The sequence below is a fragment of the Coccinella septempunctata genome, chromosome 8 (genome assembly GCF_907165205.1).
Source record: "Coccinella septempunctata chromosome 8, icCocSept1.1, whole genome shotgun sequence".
NCBI classification, from domain to species: Eukaryota; Metazoa; Arthropoda; class Insecta; order Coleoptera; family Coccinellidae; genus Coccinella; species Coccinella septempunctata.
The window spans coordinates 16,710,812-16,732,408 of record NC_058196.1 but is presented as its reverse complement, the minus strand read 5'-3'; the positions used below and the strand labels follow the sequence as shown (position 1 = coordinate 16,732,408).

The 21,597-nt window shown below is 35.7% G+C and overlaps 1 protein-coding gene across 1 annotated transcript in view; it reads left to right on the top strand.

Moving 5' to 3' along the window:
* Window positions 1-18,640, top strand: part of LOC123319234 (CD151 antigen) — a 32,944-nt gene extending 14,304 nt beyond the window's left edge. The window contains exons 3-5 of the mRNA XM_044906103.1: window positions 4,754-4,936; window positions 14,423-14,632; window positions 17,966-18,640. Of these exons, the coding sequence (XP_044762038.1) occupies window positions 4,754-4,936; window positions 14,423-14,632; window positions 17,966-18,271 (699 nt within the window). The 3' untranslated portion in view covers window positions 18,272-18,640. The remainder of the gene's footprint in view (window positions 1-4,753; window positions 4,937-14,422; window positions 14,633-17,965) is intronic.
* The last annotated feature ends 2,957 nt before the right edge of the window (window positions 18,641-21,597 follow it).

Here is a 21,597-nt window from a genome sequence, read left to right as displayed (position 1 = left end):
GGAATGATGTATGTGTTCCGTAAATGACGATAAAGATAAAATGTAAAATTATCGAATCATAAGCAGATATTTAGATGTCATATTTATACATTTGGTTCATTCTTAATTATTAATCATTCTAAAGTCATCAACCTTTACGTTTTTAGCTTTATTTACACACTTCCATTGAAAGTATGCCACAGAATCTGTATCATCACCTGGCTCAAACTTTGGATTTTCAGAGTTATCACATAAACCATTCATATAGTCATGGGAAGTTATATCGCAACTAATCCATGATATTTCTCTCAACACCTCCGTACTTGATATTTTGTAAGTTTTTCAATTTGTTCAGTTTGAGTTCGAAACTTTCATGCTTGACACATAAACAAGTTTCTCTATCCCTTAATCTTGGGGCAACTACCCAAAATGTTTTTGCCCTTAATAATATTGAATAGGACAAATTTATTGCAGCTCCGTTGAGTAATTTTGACATCAGTTCTTTAACGGAGAATAAAAGGTGTAGTTTTTGTTTCTTGATGCCTCTCTTCTTCACGAAATCTCTTTTGGCTGGGCACATCCTACTAACGTCATCCCTTTCGAAGAAATCTTCAACTTTTTGTTGAACTTCCGGCTTCAAAACCATCTTACGCATTTTTGTATCACACACAGAATCGATGAACTATTACTTTGTTTTGGCAAAAAAGTCTTAGTCATTTTTGGAAAACTTCCCTCTCTTTAGAATTTTTTCTTCGAAGTACTGGCTTTGTCTTTCAATTGCGTAGTCATTACTTCGTTGGATAAAAGAGTCTTGCGTATTTCAGGAGGTTCGTCGATATTTCCTTGCAATGCATCCACTTTGCTCTTTGGTGTTGTTGTACCTGAGTTTTCTCTTGTCCTCTTTTTTTCATTTCTTCTCAGTGTCCTCTAAAAATTTTCATATTTACGTTTAATTTCAGCTATCATTTTATCCTGCCGCATTATTTTGCGGTATGCTTTGGATCTATCTTTCCGCACAATTTTTCTTCCCAATGACGTTTTCCTCACTGATAGTGTTGAGCTGCATCATCATTGGAATGTGAAGAATTATTTTTCATCATATTTGATTATGCTTTCTTCTTTTTTCTGTATTTTTGTGATGCTTCTTTCCAAATTTTTCTCTGCTTTCGCTTTACTCTCTCAGTTATCTCAGCATGTAGTATGCTCTATCCTTAGCCCTTTTAATATCTCTATCATTCTCAGTCATCTTATCTAAAAATTTCTTTTTTCTGGCATTAGCCTTTTCTAGATTTCGCAAGTAAGCTGAACTATTTTTCTTGAGTTGTTTTTTCGTACGTTTTTTTTATTTTCTTCAGACTTATGAGACTCCATATAGCTGAAAAATGAAACATTTATTGAAAACCGAGTTTACACCATACAAAATGAATTAAATGATCAATGGTTATAACATATACCATTTTGGCAATCAAATAGTCATCTCGGGAACATCATAGTCATTTCGAGAACGCTCCATCAAGTCCGGGAACGTTCCCGAAATGACCGTTCCCGTAATGATTTTCTCAAATACGAACCCCATTTTCTTACGTCAGTCATTTGCGATATCGCGTTTGGCTTGATTTATGTAAAATATTTGAAGTAAGTATTCGTTACAAACACAATAAAACATATATTGTTTAATACACATAATAAATGAACGCGTTCCCGGTATGATGACCTATTGATGTACGGTCTATAAAAAATGAATCGAAAGGTACTTACCATTTATTTTCAATTATTTAGATGAAAACCTCACTAGACAGTCACTTCCTTTAGACCTCCTACGACACTGGACCACATCTATATAAATACTGCGTTAACAAACATAGGTTTTCCGGGCGATCAAAACTGTTCACTGAAATGACGCTCTTATTGTCGGACATGATATTTTGTATCGATTTTCTTAAATTCAATTTTTTTCTTCAACAAAACCCTTAATTACTTGATTTAAGATACAATTTTGGGCCAATGAGAAAGAAAACTTGTCTAATTTATTCCATTTTATGAATATTCACGATGTTAGTTTCCAAAGATTGCTATTCCGGACACGTTCCCGAAATGATTTTTTGTACGTATTTCTTCAAATAATGATGAATATGTTTCATTTTTGAAGTAAAATATATTATGTGTAGTTAAAATGAACACAGGTGTGAATTTACAAATTATATTTTTTTTGGAAAAAGACAGAATTCAGTGATTTATTTTCTGTCAAAGGTAATTTTCCACCTTGGTGATTTTGACCCATATATTAAGACATTGGTATATTTTACTACAAGTTTTTGAGCAGCAAATCCAGCTTTTAATTTTTGTATGATATAATTATTCAACAATCGGTAATCTCAGCTTGAAGAACGGTGAAACAGCGAAAAAAAGAAACAAAAACAAAACAACTTGCTCTGAAAAAAAATCGTTTTGAATTTTTGAGCAGTTTCCATCTGGTTTAATGAGTTTTTTATCCCATTTTTATTTTAAGAAATACTTGAATTTCTTTGATATGAGAATAGGTAATTTACTGAGTTTGTTTTGTTGTTGTGTTCTGTTCCTCTAATGAGGTGTTATCAATTCCAATTTTTTGTAGATGAAGAATCAATACAGATTCGAAACGTTGGCAATTGTTCTGAAGGTTTTGTTCCTTCTTCTGCTGTTTCACCGGTCCTGAAACTGAGATTACCTATTGTTTATTAATTATATGATATAATTATTTCATTAATTTGCCAAAACCAATAACTGGCAATTCTCCTAAAACTCCAAAGTCGAATTGAAAATTATTTATGGAAACCATTTTATAATAGATATCTACCACCTGAAAGTATCATAATAGACCTCAAGGTCGCAGTGAGCTGTAACCCCCTTATTTTTAAAGTACAATCATAACTAGGTATGGGTTAGCTAATCTTTTTTGTCAAAAAAGTATGATTAACGATGAATGATGATGAGACCTATGAGTACGAATTCAGGTGATTTTTGACAGGTTTCTAGGTCGACGAATTATTCAGAAAACCAGGTTTTGGAAAAAAGGCCAACTAGTTTCGACTTTATTATAAAATCTTCATCAGGGCTCTGAAATGGTACAACAAAACTACAATAATTTCGGATGTTTGAAACTTACAATTAAAGATCAAAACCTTATTTAAAAAAAAATTATTTTCAAAATACATACACACACATATACTATTATAAATGAGGAAAAGGGTTCGGAAAAATTGTGAGAACTTTTAACTTACATTTTCACCTTTTGTGGTTCTGTTGTCATAAATTTCGATGTCATAAATTAAAATTAAAGAGAATAAATTACTGCTCGCATCTAAATCTTTGAAAAGACTGATGTGATGATGTTAAATTATCAAGTTAGATGTTTCTGGAGTATGCGCGGACAATTATGGCAATTTACACACTCGGGTTGGACAACAAGCTTCTATTTATTCTTTATTTTTCCAATTAAATAATAATATGCGGTATTTAACCTTTCTATATCGTTTCTTTTGTTAATGGAATTTTCGTCTTGTTTTATGGATATCATTTCATCTAATAACCGCTTTTTTAAATTTGTTTGCCTACCCAATATTTTTACTGACCCAGGATCGAAATTAAAGGAATGAAGAAGACTTCCTACATGCTCCGCGAGTGCCGTATTGTTTTCCTTTTTGTTTTTCAAAGGATTAAGGATGTTGAGTGAGTCTCTTTTGTGTTCTGAAATTCTGTCCTTAAGGTAGCGACTAGTCTAGTGTAGTTTTGTTGTACCATTTCAGAGCCCTGATGAAGATTTTATAATAAAGTCGAAACTAGTTGGCCTTTTTTCCAAAACCTGGTTTTCTGAATAATTCGTCGACCTAGAAACCTGTCAAAAATCACCTGAATTCGTACTCATAGGTCTTCAGAGCATGTAGGAAGTCTTCTTCATTCCTTTAATTTCGATCCTGGGTCAGTAAAAATATTGGGTAGGCAAACAAATTTAAAAAAGCGGTTATTAGATGAAATGATATCCATAAAACAAGACGAAAATTCCATTAACAAAAGAAACGATATAGAGAGGTTAAATACCGCATATTATTATTTAATTGGAAAAATAAAGAATAAATAGAAGCTTGTTGTCCAACCCGAGTGTGTAAATTGCCATAATTGTCCGCGCATACTCCAGAAACATCTAACTTGATAATTTAACATCATCACATCAGTCTTTTCAAAGATTTAGATGCGAGCAGTAATTTATTCTCTTTAATTTTAATTTATGACATCGAAATTTATGACAACAGAACCACAAAAGGTGAAAATGTAAGTTAAAAGTTCTCACAATTTTTCCGAACCCTTTTCCTCATTTATAATAGTATATGTGTGTGTATGTATTTTGAAAATAATTTTTTTTTAAATAAGGTTTTGATCTTTAATTGTAAGTTTCGAACATCCGAAATTATTGTAGTTTTGTTGTACCATTTCAGAGCCCTGATGAAGATTTTATAATAAAGTCGAAACTAGTTGGCCTTTTTTCCAAAACCTGGTTTTCTGAATAATTCGTCGACCTAGAAACCTGTCAAAAATCACCTGAGTATGATTAACGTATTTTGAATGTATTATTTTCAATCCCTGATATTGCGAGCTTTTATTTCTTTTGTTAAAAACGTTTTAAATTCTAAAATTTGAAAATGTATTCAGTGCTTCATCGGTTACTCAGCTCATAAATATGAGTAAAGCTATCTCAGTTCTACAGCATAAAAAAGTGTTTATTTCGTTTAATTTTCAGTATTTTCTGATCATTATCCTGGTGCTCATTTTCGAATGTGTACTTTTCGCCACGATTTGGGCCTGGCCAAATTGCTTGGGCTTAGTTCTGGATCCATACGAGCTCACAAAATCTGTACAGGGAAGATTCGGAAAAGAATCGGGGGAAGAATTCACAGCAGCTGTAGATTTGGCGCAGACCTTGGTGAGTTTGACTCTGTATGACTGAAACTTAAGGGCTCTAATTCTATTCGACAAATTCGATAGTTTCGCATTACGGATAATTTTGTTAATTATGTTGAATGACAAATCCAGTCAAAATTCATTTTTTAGTAATTATAAATTGAACACATTAATCACAAAAATAATTAAATATGAAGATAAATGAAAAGGTGAGTGTATAAATTAAAAAAATATATAATAGGGTGGATATGTACAGAGTATCCCAAAAGGGGGATTTTTGCGGGGTATAGAAGATTGCGGTTTTTCGGTAGTGTGCTACTTTTGAATCAAATTTTAATACTCCTTTGGGTTTTTGAGATTCAGAAAATGGAATTGAAGTGTCATTTTTCAGGTATCCCTCGTATCTAAGTTATCTTCGAACTTATGAAAAGTGTTAAAATTTGTTCTAATAAAAAAATGTTTGGTATCCAGTGACGTAGTTAGCTTTTTCTTGTCACTTTTTGTTTATTAGTTATGAAGCAAACATGTGTTTTTTCAGTTGAACGTTCATATTATTTTCTATGTTCATTAGGTATGAGCATTGAGTATTAAAATTTAATACTCAATGGTATGAGGTTGTCTTTCCAAAAATATATAATTGTACTCGATGATTTTTTTGTTAAAAACAAGCTCAGATTCAGAATTTAAGATTCACAAAAATTTTCTTTTGTGTTGCAATTAATAGGTAGGTAAGTAGTAGAGAACACCTAAAATTGAAAAAAAAAATGTTCATTGAACTTATTTTATTTTTGAATTCAATTCAAAATATATTTCTTCAATTCTCCATCCAATAATTTATTACATTAGGCCCGGTACTTCCACGTGCGAATAACTTAATTTCTTCGATAGATAAGTCTTATTCTTAGGATAAGTAAAAATGCAGTCTTTTCAGTTTCAGATAGTGCTATTCATCGAATAAATCTGTCATTGAAACTTAATCGAAAGAGTTTTGTCATAGATTTAATCTCAATTATCGGCTCTTACTCAAAACAAATAAAATCGAATAAACAGCAAAACCTTAAACTCAACGTAAGAAAAAACAAAGATAAGCAGAATTTTGAAATTCTGAGTTTGTTTTTGGATCTCGAACACAATTTCATAATTTTGGAAAGCCCACTTCATGCATAATGAAAATAAAAAATAATATACAAGGTGTTTCATTTGAAAATAATATTTGTTTGCTTTATAACTGAAAAACAAAAAGTTCCAAGAAAAAAACAATTTTTTTTAATTTCTTCAAGAAGTTTGAAGATAACTGAGATACGAGTGGTTCCTGGAAAGTAACACTTTCCAATTCTTAAATCCAAAAAAGGTATAAAAATTCTGCTTGGGTAATTTTTAGTTCAAAAAAAAGTACCATCGCGACCCTTCATCTTTGAAGATGAGGGATATAGCCCGCGAAAGTGCCCAAAATGTGATACCTTGAGCATGGAAAGTCCTTTGGTAAGAAGGGTATTCCACGAGCGGTTAACCATAGCTTAAGATTCCATGTTCATTTCTGAGTATAGGTGCTATTTTCAATTATTCATCATTCTGAATCATCAACATACACCAAATATTAGCCTACACAATTTCATAAGAATCGGACCACTCATTCTCAAGTTCGAATATCTCGAAAATTAAAGCCGAAATCCGTAAATCACCCTGTATCTTCGAAATTCGTAGCCTTAGGGTATAAAAGAAGCAATTTTTTGATTCTGAAAGGCCTAGTTGACCTCTTTCCACCATAAGACCGCCAACCGCTCACGAAATGCCCTGTATACAATGAGTCAATATTGCAAAAAACCCAGCAATTGACGATCGGCGTAATAAATAGCAGATTTGGTGGACCTCACAGGACACAGGAATAATGAAAAATTTCCAGCTTTCTTCCCAAAAAGACCAAGACCATATATGTGTCATAACCCAATATAACAATAATTAATTAAATTAAAAAATAATTCCAAGGAGTGGAAATAACTATGAAGAATTGAAACAGTCTAGTCTAGGATGTTTGAAGTGAGTTTTCCATGCGTTATTTGGGGTGGTAGGTTCATTGACACAAACCGGATGTGAAACTAGATATTGATCAAGGGATACCCTAATTAGTGGAACGAATCCCTTTCTTGGTATCCAGAACTCGGACCACAATATTTCATAGGACGCATATTATTAGTCTACGACCTCGTGAGCTCGCAATATTCAACTCGAATGTAATTCAGGATTGAAACTAGGAAACAACAGAAATCGAACAGGAAAAGATTGTGAAACATTATGCAGTAATAATTCGAACAGAAAAATCTCCGTACATTTATTTTTTTCCTTTTTTGAATAGTACCTTTAGTTGAACTTCTTCATTTATACTAAGATAATTTGGAAAATACATATAAAACAAATGTATGCAGGGTCAAAAATGTGTACCGAGCTTTCTGGCGGTGATAGTCCATTGAAAAATAAGTATACTTTGATAAATAAACTCACGGCCGAAAATGCATATTAAGGGAGATATATCCTTCCAAAGTTGATGAAATTAAAAATATCTCCGCATAACTTCTAAACGGTGAATGCCACCAGATTGAAATTTCGTGCAAAAATATATGTTGTTAAAATTTATTTTTTCATTACACTTCTGCATTTCTGATATTGTTATAAAGTGTCTTTTTTAGAGGATGAGTCATGCTTATTTTGGGACCACTTCTTTCGTTGTATTCCTTTTTGTAAAAAAATAGAAGCATTCGATGGAGCGAAGAAAATTGCAAGAAAAAGGTACTCTTATCCAAATACAGAAAATTTTACCGTTTTCGAGTTATTTGAGTTTTTATAGTCGCATGATGTCAGCAGATACATTCGCGAGATTCATCCATAACGATATTTTAGCAGGCCATGAACAATTCTGTTCTTTATTCGTCGATGATATAAATAATGTAATTTTCTTCGCTCCATCGAATGCTTCTATTTTTTTCACCAAAAAGTATACAACGAGAGAAGTTGTCCCAAAAAAATCATGACTCACCCTCCAAAAACACCCTTTATAACAATCAGGAATGTAAAAGTAAAATAAAAAAATGTAGTCTAACAACATACATTTATGTACGAAATTTCAATATGGTGGCATGCACCGTTTAGAAGTTATGCGGAGAAATTTTTTAAAGTTTTATCAACTTTGGAAGGATATATCTCCCTTAATAAGCATTTTGGGCCATGAGTTTATTTATCAAACTATAATTATTTTTCAATGTACTATCACCCCAAGAAAGCCCGGTACACATATTGACTCACCCTGTATATGATCCGAATTGGTTCAGTGAACCATACAGATAATGAAGCGATAAGGTTAGCTTAGCGATCCTTTCCTTTGATGTACCGGCAACAAGCGGAGCCTTTCAAATTATAGGCTCGTAAGGCTCACGCGTTCGTCCTTGGCTCGAGCTCTCGTCCACTCGCTCGCAATCCACACGAGTTACATAAGCGCACGAGCAGGAGTAGTGTGAACCCACCTTTACTGTACTGACTCCGTGTCAGTACTTCGTTCAGACTTTTTTTTCTCCAGATCCCTACGCAGTTGACGCACGAATGGGACGTCAAGTCCGGCCTATGTTCGTTACATTACTCCTTTCTTAAGAACATTTTGCCCCGAAATATGATACTTTTACTGTGACTATATCTGCATCAGCAACCATATCTGCACCATGAAGTTCGATGGAAGTAACACTCAACAGTCTTCATGTTTGGTAGTGAGAGATGCAAACCGATTTGAACCATTTGAATATAGTCTCCAACTTCTAACGGTTCTCCAGTCCAGTATAACTATTGGGTTGTTCGGAAAGTCATTTCGTTTTTTTTTGTCAACAGATGGTCTAATTCTATTTTTACAGCAAACTTCACACTCAAGCCGCATAATCATTATATATTTTGACAGCTGATAAAGTAAGACTTGTTTGTTGAAATTTTTATTCCATTCTTTGCAATAGTTTTTGTTTGGTGCTCTATCAAAGATGGAAAATCAAAAGCAGCATTTTCGGCATACATATTTCACTCTTTTACTATCGAAAAGGTGAAAATGCTGTTCAAGCAAAGCGAAAATCATGTGATGCGTATGGAGAAGATGTATTGACCAAACGACAATGCCAAAATTGGTTTGCAAAATTTCGCTCCGGCAATTTCGATGTTGAAAATGCACCACGTTCTGGAAGGCCCGTTAAAGCCGATGAAGACAAAATAATGGCATTGATAGATGCAAACCGCCGAATAACAACTCGTGAGATTGCAGGGAGGTTGAATTTATCAAATTCGACCGTTCATAATCACGTGAAACGTCTTGATTTAATTTCAAAACTTGAAATATGGGATCCACATGTTCTTACAGAGCGAAATTTGCTTCGCCGCACGACTGTGATTTGCTTCTCAAACGTCAACAAAATGATCCATTTTCGAAGATAATTATTACTGGCGACGAAAAATGGGTTGTTTACAAAAATGTTAAGCGCAAGATATCATGGAGTAAAAAAGATGAATCAGCCCAAACCACTTTAAAGGCCGATATTCACCGAAATAAGGTTATGCTATCTGCTTGGTGGGATTTCAAGGGGATCTTTTTATGTGAGCTTCTACCGAACAATATCACGATTAATTCTGAAGTGTACTGTGATCAACTGGACAAATTGAATGATTCGCTCAAACAGAAAAGACCAGAATTAATCAATAGAAAAGGTGTAGTGTTCCACCACAATAATGCGAGACCGCATACAAGTTTAGTAACTCGCCAATAGCTTTTAAAACTTGTGACGGGCTTTTTATCTCACCCTGGCCGACCCTTACCTTTGCTCGGGCGCCAGTGGGGCAATCAGCGAAACCCCACTCCACTCACAGAATCTCCAAAGAATTAGAGAGCCCGGGTAAACTCGAGTGTCAGTGGAGAAGGTTATCGATTAGGACTAGGGTGGTAGCGTCTTCTAAGTGTCTGCCTTTCAACGGTCTTTAGGCGTTAAAAGAGCACCTATCTCTTCTAACTACACACCTAGATGAAACTGATTTAGTAAATTGTCTAACACTGGCAAAATAACTGGCAACAAAATAAACGTTCAATTCTTTATTCCTACTGGATTAAATTATATACAGAAATGTACAAGTAATAATAAATGTTGATTTCAACCGGCGGCCTGGTGGGTGTGGGGCGGCTGATGAAATACGGTCTCTCCAGGAAAATACGGTTGGAAAAGACGGTAAATACGGTTGAATTTTGTACGGTCACACCAGAAGAGTACGGTGGAAATAGACGGTAAATATGGTAAGTTTTGTACGGTCACTCCAGAGGAGTATGGTGGAAATAGGCGGTAAATACGGTTAACTTTTGAAATCCTGGCTAGTCACTCCCTCTGTCGGCGGAAATCGGTACGGTGGCTGGTCTCAGTCCAATTGCAGTGCACCCTGTCTCTCGCTCTCTCTTCCTCTCTCTCTTTCTCTCTGTGACCCTCAAAATGGCTGCCAGTCAGACAGCAGGTCGAAGAAACTGTCAACCTGTAACTTGATCGATCGGAAGTCGGCAAAATATCAACAAAATGAGCACCAAAAATACGGTAGGAACCCCAAGCCCTCCTGGGACCCAACGGCGGTCGAACGGTCGCGGAAGTCGGCACTCTACACGGCCTTCAATAACTAGGTCAAGTTTAAACGGGTTGGTAGGTATTTTCAGCCAGTCCTACAGACTAAAGAACGTGGAAAATAGCGAAGAAGTACCCCTCTCCTCGGTCCATAAGCTGGCTTGGAAAGAGACGGAAACAACTGAAGAGAAGAAAGAACGGAACAAGTTGAAAAACCTTTTTCGAGTTAGAAAAAGTACAGTTGAACGGAAAGAATTCTTAAATATATGAATTCTGAAAACAAAAGACACATACGGTTTCCGCTACAAATATGGAACTGGTCGGTGGAAAACAATGTCAAAATATCAATCGGTAAAGCCCCCCTATGATGATATAACGGTTTTCTTCAAAAATATTTCGGTGGTCAGGTCTTTTTATGAAAGTATCGGTAAAGAAATTTCCTTTTGTGGCGGAGCGAAAATCTGCCTCGTCACAAACTTGAATGGAATGTACTACCACACTCACCATATTCTCCAGATTTGGCACCTTCAGACTACACTTGTTTCGGTCTCTGCAACATTTTTTGGAAGGGAAGACCTTCACTTCAAATCATGACGTCACATATCACTTGGACCAGTTTTTTGCCAGCAAAGATGAGAAGTTTTATGAGCTTGGAATCAATCACCTGTCCGAAAGATGGCAAAAAGTATTGGGCCAAAATGGAGAATATATACTTTAATAAAATATTTATATACTCTAAAAAATCGTGTTTCATTTTCGCCAAAAAAAAAACGAAATGACTTTCTGAACGACCCCTAGATTCTCCAGATTCTGGTGGGCTATAGTGTCTCTTAGTTTGGCGAGACTCTTCCTGAAATTTTCATAACACAGTTTATCTTGGAAGCGCTTCTTCATATCCAGGTAGAATATGTTTCTCTGATCTTTTCTCAACTGTACCATCCTCCAACCTTTGGATTCCTCTCACACAGTATTTGGAATTGATTGAATTTCTTGAAGAACACTACATCAATGCTCTTGGACATTTGAAGATCTTCATCCACACATTACGCTTATGCGTCATTAGCAGACCCCTGTAAAGAGTCTGGTGGATCCTCTCTAGTAACTCCATGTGAAACTTTTTGCCTGTTTGAATAGAGAGACAGGAAATTCTGGGAAGTCATCTCCTCTTCCGGTGATTTTAGAGATTCGGTAGATAATCGGACTCGTTCGTGGATGTCATCCATCATCTGTCGATGTTCGATGACGTATCGTTCCAAACTGCGAACTGGAAAACACTCAGAAGTCGTGGTTTTCGGCCCATAATAACACCTACTAAATGGAGTTTGGCAGATTGATAGGCCATCAGGAACAAGTGAAGATACTGGTCCAGGTTTCTTTGATGGTCAGAGACAACCTTGGACAAGTAGCGGTTGATCGTCGTGTTTATTTGCTCCACCATTTCATCAAACTGCTTACTAACAACAACACCGAGAATACATTCTCAGTGTCGTTGTGAAGCGCCTTGGCTCCTCTTGTGGATGTTCAGTTTTTGACACATTTCTTGGAGGAGGCTGGCCTGTCTTGGTCTGAGTGCAGCTCCAGTGGAACACCGAATCGACCTATCCACTCTTTTACCGAGACGTCGGCAACATCTATGGTTTCCTGCTTTGGGAGGCCATAGGTGATGGCGATTCTCTCATATGGGTTGCCTCTGTATCAGTTCTGGTCATCAACTCGACAACCGGTCCAGTAAAATCGGTCCCTTACTCTCCTCTTCAGTCTTCTTCACACCCAGATGTCCTCAGGCAACCCCATCATGGATCTCCTGAAGCACCTCCTGTACCTGGGTACCACTATTTGGTCTTAAACATCATTCTTCGACTACAACTCAAGTTTGAGTCCCCCATTACATGGAATCAGAATATTCCATCGGCCTAGTAAGATTAATTTAACGGCCGGCGATAAACTTGCAATTTTCTGCCATGATGGTCTTTGATTGTCCTTCCAGCTGAAGACTTTGAGTTTTGATATTTTCGAATACCACGGCTGATGATCGAAATTTCGAATTTCAATGGTTTTGAAATGAGTGGTACGAAAAAAACGTTCTTAACCCCATTCGACGCAGAATTCAATGCTCACAAAATTTTGCAGATATGACTTTCATCATTAATACGTTATTCTGGAAGAAATTTTCGAAAAACTAGTGTTGAGAGGAACATTTTTAATTATTCTGCAAAATTGGTCATATTTTGAGGACCTGAACTACGGAAACGGATTGTCCAAAATGAATGAGTCTAATCTCATTTGAGGCAAAATTCAATGATCGACATCTTTTATATCAGCCATTTTTCTGAAATTCTCATTCTTACAGGAGATATGTTTGAAAAACCCCCAAAACACCCCTTCGCGGGGTCCTCTTTAGCTCCCTACTATTTAAGTACAACTGAGGGGAAAACTTGGGATATATCTGAAGCTATTTCAGCACTTAAATCTTTGGTTTCAATTTTTCCAAAATCGTTTGCTTATTTTACTGGGCTACATCAATCTGGAGACAAAATGGCAATCCAATCGGTCTTCACATCATTTAGATGGAGCAGTTATAAGTGATATTTGCATTTACGAAGTGTATCTTCTCTCTAAGGGGGTTGAAAAATTCATGGATGAATTGGTTTTTGAAAAAATCCGTTCTGCATGACGAACAGGTACAGTGACATCCACCAGACAAGGTTTTCTATCCAACAGGGTCTTCGACCAGTGCAATGCCCTTCCGAGATCAGTTATCGAGGCTGACTCTGTCAATGCTTTCAAGGACTGATACGACAGATGGAAAGCTGTACTGTACAATAGCGTCAATAGCCTCCAACGACTTCTCTATGTCGGACTAATCCAAGTGACAACTCTGTCTTGAGTTATCTGAGAATGAAAATTTTTTATGTTGGGCGTTGCTCACACTGAATGTTTTTTTTTGCTTTTTTATTGAGTTTATATGTTTGGCCTCTACTCTTTATGTAAATAAATAAATAAACTATTTAATATACCGACTTTGTAATTTGCCAATTTGTGCCGTTTATTAATTTATCATTAACATTTAAGTACCACAGTTAACACGACAAAAACATTTAGTGCACTGAAATAGATCAAATTAAATTTAAATGTAGAACAATGATCCAAAATGATAATTCGACCCATCCTTTTTCCCTACCATCGACTAGGCCCTGTATTCTAGAATACAGAATGTCTCTCGGAATTTCCAAAATGTTTCTATCGAAACAAACTCGACCGTCTAGTAGAGAGGGGCTTTCTTATTTCTCCATGACTAGCAATTGCTGGTCGATTCGACGACGTTGTCAATCTTACCAGATTTGGTGCAAATTTGAGAGAAATGACATATATTCCAAACATTGGTCTACTCGAAAAAAAAGATACATAAAAAAAGATTATGCAAAATTTTAATTCTCAACAAAAACTTTAGTTTGATGTGCATTTGATTTCTTTGATTGATTAACCCCCTTAACAAAGCTTGATCAGGTAATCAACACTTGATTGGAGAATAAACGTCAATTTGTTTTCAATCGGTAATATTCAGTCATAAGCATTCAGAATAGCATTCCCTCGTCAAATAATATACCTATACGTCCATTCAACGACTCTCAATTGCTTTTTCTTGAATATATACAGAAATGAAAAGGTTACAGTGATTTCGTCTCAGAAATCAAGTGACTGTAAAATCTTTGATCGGACAATCAACGTTTTGTGAAACCCGCTCCTAGTTTTGACAATGTTTCTATATAAGGTACAACATACTTTTATTGTATGATTTGTGCTAAACTGTTCCGCCCGCTGCGGCATTGAAATGAATAGACTATAATACTACCCTTATTTTCCACTTCCCTGAATAATTCTTTTTTCAGTTCCAATGCTGTGGAATCGAATCAGCGAACGAATACGACACCTCACTATGGAGGTTGCAATCTCTGAGCCATTCTTTAGCTGTGCCATTAACTTGCTGCAAACTGAGCAACTTGAACGATACCAAAGCATACCTAAATCCGATACCTACAAACACAACCCTCTGTCAAGCTTTGGAAGTAGGAAGACATGAGAATTATCGTCATCTGAAGGTATAGTACTCGCAGCTATTTTTTATAATTTCAAGAATGTACTGGCGGGTCACCTTACAAAAACTTATGGTATGTTCGTATAATCGTATACCAAAATATAATATTTCTGACACCGACCCAAAAAAATATCTTACAATCTAACAAAATATACACCAAATTGAAGAGAAAATTACCTGAAACATACAAGAAGCTTCGGAAAAGTGGAGTCAATAAGAAATTTCAAAAAACAACAATAATCTGCTTTCAGCAACAAATAACAACTAAAAAAAGAGTAACCTTTGAAATTGAATTAAAAAATGGCAATACGGGCGTGTCTATGCATCACCTGGAGTTATTTTAGACTGGAGTGTCTAATAATACTAAAGGAAAATATAAACTTGTGATCTTGTGAATCAAGAATGAATTCACATATCAATTTAAGTAGACTATTCAGATGAAACACAGATGCAGAAATCAAATTTTGAATTTACTAACCTGAAAGCCTGTCGGTGAGCTCCGATGATGATGAGAATGACTGTACTTAGCGCATTAGCTAAAATTATTTTTGATTTTATACGTTGGTCTGAAAGGGATTATACATTATACTAGTCTGGTCTTTCAAAGGAGAATACCCAATTTTTATATCATATTCTGAATCGACATGAAATTGTGATTTCGAAATACCCCATTCGTCATCATTTATCTTTGTGTCTTCTTGACCTATGCCATTTTTTCCGGCACATTTCATTCTTATGGTGAATTTAACTAGATATCATATACAGGGCGAGTCTTTCGAACACAAGATATCACCCACGTCTTGCAGTTTTCTCATTATGACCAATGCGTACCATAAAAATACCAAAAATTCAAAGAACCCAACTCTTGAAATTAAGTTGTACACTATGTATTGAATATTTAATCATTTCGTAAAATAAAAGTACATTTCATATTTTCTCCTTAACTCGCCGTTTTCGAGTAATTTGATGTTCAAAAATAAAAAATATGGTATCTCTTGTTAAAACAGTTGCTGTCCCGAAGGGTTATCGTCTAATTTCCTTAGATGTCATCTCATTGTATACTAACGTCGTCAAGGACTTAACAGTTAAAATAGTGAAAAAACGGTGGAAGTACATCTCGGCCTTCACGAACATACCGAAAACACTGTTCTTGGAAATGATTGTATTTAATTTCACGTCCAGTTACTTTAAGTTAAATAATGAGTATTATAGGCAAATTGATGGAATGGCTATGGGTAAACCTAGCTAGTCCATCCATAGCAAATTTAGTATTGACAGAACTCATACAAGAGTGTATAAACCAACTATCATTTTGGGTTCCAGTTATAGCATTGTATGTGGATGATTTGTTCTTGATGGTTCCCGCGAACAAATGTCGTGAACTCTTGACCGCATTCAATCAATTTCATCCCCGCCTTCAATTCACTCTAGAGATGGAGAAGGAAAATTCTTTGCCCTTTTTGGATGTTATCGTACACAGGAGAGAAGATGGCTCCTTGATAACTAACTGGTACAGAAAGCCAACAAGTTCAGGACGAATTTTGAACTATAATTCGTATTGCAGTTTCGCATATAAAATTTCCGCCGTTAAAAACCTAATATATAGATCAGTTAATTTGAGTGACCGTTCGTTCCATGATGACAATCTAAAAGTGATAAGAGAAATATTAAAGCTCAACAACTACCCTAAGTCACTTAGTGATAAAATAATTTCGAGTACGAACTTGGTCAGTGGACCTTCGGGTTCAGACAGCGTAGACGTGATTGGCAGAATGAAATATTTCAAGTTTCCATATATCGAGGGACTTAGCAACCAGATGAAGAATTTAATCAGGGGTGCTTCTGAAAATGTGAAATTAGCATCATACAGCCTTTCTGCTTGTAATTCGTTATTTTCGAGACTGAAAGATGTTGACACCGTTCTGGACCGCAGTGAAGTAATATATAAGATTCCCTGCATGAATTGTCACAAATGTTATATAGGTCAAACGAAACAGCTTTTTGGAAATAGAATCAAACAGCACAAATATAACTGTAACGAAAGTTTTAAATCCAAAGAGAAAAACACAGCCCTTGCAACCTACCATTTCAGTGAACACCACAATTTCAATTTTCAGGCAGTCTCCATTTTAGACGTAGAAAATAATTGGATGAAAAGAAATATAAGTGAAAAGATATACATAAAATTGAACAATACTGTAAATTGTCGCACTGACACCCAGAACTTGAGCTTGGTATACACTGGCATTTTGGACCTTTTCAAAAATAAATACTAGGTAAATTCAAAACAAGACAAAAAAGATAAATAAAATATATGAATTATGTTGATAACCAATTGATTTCATACGGTTGATTCCACCTGTCATAAACACGATATGGGAGATCGCATCAGTTTTGGCACATTCATTGAAGGTGATGCACTGCATTGATCGACACAATATAGAATTTTCTGACGAAGTTTTTCGAGTTTCCATGGGTCTCTGGTCTGTATTGGTCATCACACTGTTTTTAAGATCCATCGGATGGAAAACATAATTTCAGCTTTGGTGAGTGTTTCAAGTCAGTTTTTCGTCCAATCTAATTTATTTTCCGAAAAAGTTGATAAATTTGTGTATTTTTGATTATGTAAGTGTAGTTCGTGTTTCACTTCTTTTTGAATCATAAAAGAAAATAATAAAAAAATCTTGTTGGATTTTTGAATTTTGTTTCGTACTCTTGGAAATTTTAAATGTTATTTCAGCCTTTATTGCATTCTCTGTTGATGGATTTTATATGATTAGATTTATGTAAGATAAGATCTTTGAAAAATTGTATCTTTTGTAGCCCTGAAGAAGTGGAAATATATCCGCGAAACGTCGTCATTAGTTGGGTTTAGTTTTTGGACCATCCACGTTTCCTATATCCTGTGAAAAATCTAGAATAAAAAATATCTGTGATATTCGGAAAATTTTGTTTCTCCAGGGCGGCACAGCTCATTATGAAAACTTAAAATTCAAAATAGATCGAAATCGGAAAAAATGGTAAAGGAAAAAGTGTTTTTTACCTCAAGAAGTGAGTTAAAAATGTTCATCCAATTACCAATTGTTGTATGAGTAACTAGTATATTTTGTTACATTGCAAGCTGTTATTGTTATTGTGCCGGTGTCTGAAATACCTACTGGATTTTTCTACATTCCTTTTTTCTGTTTTTTATACAGAGAGTGGTATTAAATATTGCTGAAATGTTAGTATGAGATCAAAAGTCGTTTTAATTATTGTGTACATGTCATTAGATACATTTCGAAAAAAGCCATGACCTTGAATCCGTTTCAATATTGAACAAACCTTTTCTGCTCAGGGTTGCCAAAGTTCATTGGAAAAATGGTACACTGATCAATACATGATCCTTTTCGCTGCTGGTCTTCTTCTGGTCCTCGTTGAATTCATGGTACTCCTCAGCACACTTCTCAACTGTGCCAAGATTTACCAGTACAAACAGGAGTGCAAGGAATCTGTAGGAGCCCGAACGCCACAGACAATGAAACCAAGTACCAGGCAAACAGAGGAGTTCCACAGGAGATCTCCCTTGGCCGCTTACAGTAACGAGACGTACGCTCTAACCGACAGCTTCAGGCAGAATTACAAGCTTGTTGACACTGTATGATGGTGGTTGAAGGGCATTTTTTTGCCCACGAGCACTTACACATTGAAACAGAATGAGATAGAGTCGATGCTGTGGTGAATATGTACAGAAAAGGATAATTTTAAGATTTGTATGTATCAAAGATGAATAATTTAAATTTTTTTAGGATCTACCTTTATCATGATAGAGTTGAGTATACTCAGCTAGTCGTAAATTAGTGACGTCTAAGAGTTCAAATGGAGAAATACTTCGACTTATGTTGCTATAAATGATGCAAACCAAAGAATTTCTAATCTTTTTTCGTCAGATATTCATTGTGACCGAATAAAAAAATTATGCTTATTGAAAATAATCGGAAATACAAAGATTTCTCTCTTCACTAGCGTTGCCCTTTAAGACACCTGAGATATGTTTAACAAGTGAATTCCACCTGTAGCTTATTCTCTGGTACCTACTGAAATGCTTTTCGTCAAAAGTTCATTCACTATAAAATTCAGTTACAAAACGTTCTGTTTGATCAGAATTGATGAGATAATATATATGAAATACCTTTGTACACCTAAATGTACTATAGTGAAAGTTTTTTCGAAAAAATTGTATACCTACTAGTAGTTGTAACTCGTATTTAATCTAAGATAGCTTCATTTATGGTAATGTATATTCAAAACTGTTGTGCATAATTTTCAATTTAATTATATTGAATATACAGTATACTGGTCAATGAATGTAATTTCGAACTGTACCAAATATTTAAGCCAAAAATTGTACCTATGTATACCTTGTGTTTTGATAAAATAAAATATAGACGAAGTGATTTTCCTTCTGATGGGATAGTATACTTTCAAATGAGAGTACCTACTGTGGTTTGAAAAGTCAAACACATGCACAAAAACTCTCTGAAAAATTTCAGTGGAATTGGAAAAAATCGTGGAATAATTTTCATTTGTATCACAAATCAGTAAATTGAGAATAAAGTATCCATTAAATTATTTCAATATATCCTGATAAGGTACCAGGTCCTTAGGTTCTTCAGCCATGAAATTCTCTTACGGCCTGAGCCGCGTTTACCCGGAATTTTTTCCTGGAGAATCTCCTGCAGTAGTCCGTACCTTTTTTGGTATTACAAGTAAACTTTACAGTTCAAAAAATCGAGTTGAACTGAGTTGAACAGTTACAGTGCCTATCACAGAACTGTATCTCTATCCCTAAGCACCAACCAGTGCAAAAATGAAATTCGGTGTAGTATATAGCTTATTATGTATGATTGAATTCACACTCTCGATAAGAACATTTTTCGAAATTGTAGTAGAAAAAATGAATTTTATTTCATCCTACACTACCTCCAGTTCATTATTCCTATTCTGCAAATATAGATTGGAATGATTGTATATATCCTCTGACGACGACGCTTCAACATTACCAGTTTTCATCCGTAAGGGGAATATGGCATGATTTTTTTGTGCGATATGAATCTGAAAAATTCAGCGGAATCGTGTGAAAGTTTCTGCTAAACTTGGTCTAAATAATTGTGGAAATTCCTCGACATTAAATTCTTAGAAAGTTTTCTCAGGTGGTCGAAGAGGTCATAATCCCATTTGTTCTTATAAATTTTATATTTTTTGTGAATTTTTTTGATGATTTGAAATACTTCTCTTGAGAAAAAGAGGGACTTTATTGCTGCTGTTAATCTTGGGTATATGCTTAGAGACAAGAGGTCCTTTCGTTTGCATAAAAAGTGTAGCACTTTTCTACACTCGATTTTAGTATTCGTTTGCTGATTGAATTTACACCAGTCTAGAGGAGGTGTAGTTTATCTACATCTCCTTTTGACTATGTGTAAATAAACTACACTTCCTCTACACTGGTGCTAATCAAATCGAATGTAGAAAAGTGCTACACTTTTTATGCAAACGAAAGGAGCTACTGTCATTCAAAATTTCGTAAAAAACATTTACTCCAGAGTCTACATCCATACGTGATAGAAGGAAAAACCAATCAATCAACCAATCAATGTTTTTGGACATCTCGTGTAAAGATTTCTCAATCACCGTGAGGTGTAAGTATATATCGTCCACGACCCTGTGCTTATGATCACGTTTTGTCTGATTTTTTGTGTGAACTATCTTCAACAAAGGATAACATTTTTGTTACTGGAGACTTTAATTGCCCGGACCTTCACTGGCCTCTTATACACGTTCCTCCATGTACTTCATCATCGTACCCTTATGCGAAATTATTTGCTGATTCTGGATTGCAGCAGCTTGTTCTGGAACCGACCAGATGTAGAAGTGGTCAAAATCCCTCTTTGTTGGATTGGATGATTTCCTCCGATTCCAACCTGATTTCTAGGATAGACTATCTACCACCGTTTGGCAAGTCTGATCATGTTGTCCTGACTGCGATGATCCAGATGACTCCTTTACATACTTCACGTCGGCATACCAGAACGATCCCAATAATAAATTATGAAGCAGTGAACACCGAGCTTCATGGAATCAGCTGGAGGGAACTGTTCAACCAATGTAATGATGTCGATGATATGTGGAACAGCTTTATTGATATTATGAGGTCTACGCTCTCAAGGTTCACTAGAAAGAAAACTATCAAACTCAACCCACTAAAACCTTGGATAAGTCAAGATATTCTGAAAATGATCAGATGCAAAAAATCTTTGTGGCAAAGATATCTCCGTAGTCGATCGGATTCAGATTACCGCAACCACAGATCTTACTCCAACTTCGTTTCATCTGCGATTGATAAGGCTAAAGCCTCCTATGAGAGTCAATTTGCTTCAAGCAGTGACAGAAATTTTTTTTCAAATATATGAGAGCAACGATAAACTCGAAAATTTCTGTCCCGTTGGTCAGGATTTCTGCGGAGCAAGTTTCTGAAGATGTCAAGGAGTCTGCGGATTCACTAGCTGAGGTTTTCGCTGGCGTCTACTGTTCTGAGCCGGACGGGCCATTGCCCACGGTCCGTATGACTGGTCCGGATGCGAAACTTGAGATTGTATCCGTCGATAAGGACTTGGTGCTCAAGCATCTATTGAATCTTAAGGAATCATCTCCTTTTACTTTAAAAAGATGTGCTTCCGCCATTGCTCTTCCCCTATCCCTCATTTTCGAGAGGTCGCTGGGTACCACCCTCCCGAAGGACTGGTTGAAGGCCCCTGTTACCCCTATCTATAAGGGGGGAGATAAGTTCTCGCCAAATAATTATCGACCCATAAGCCTTACCTCCTCTGTATGCAAGATCTTGGAGAGAATTGTGACTGATCAGCTTCTCCACTTCGGGTTGATACATGATATCATACCCCACGAACAACATGGGTTTGTTCCTGGTCGTTC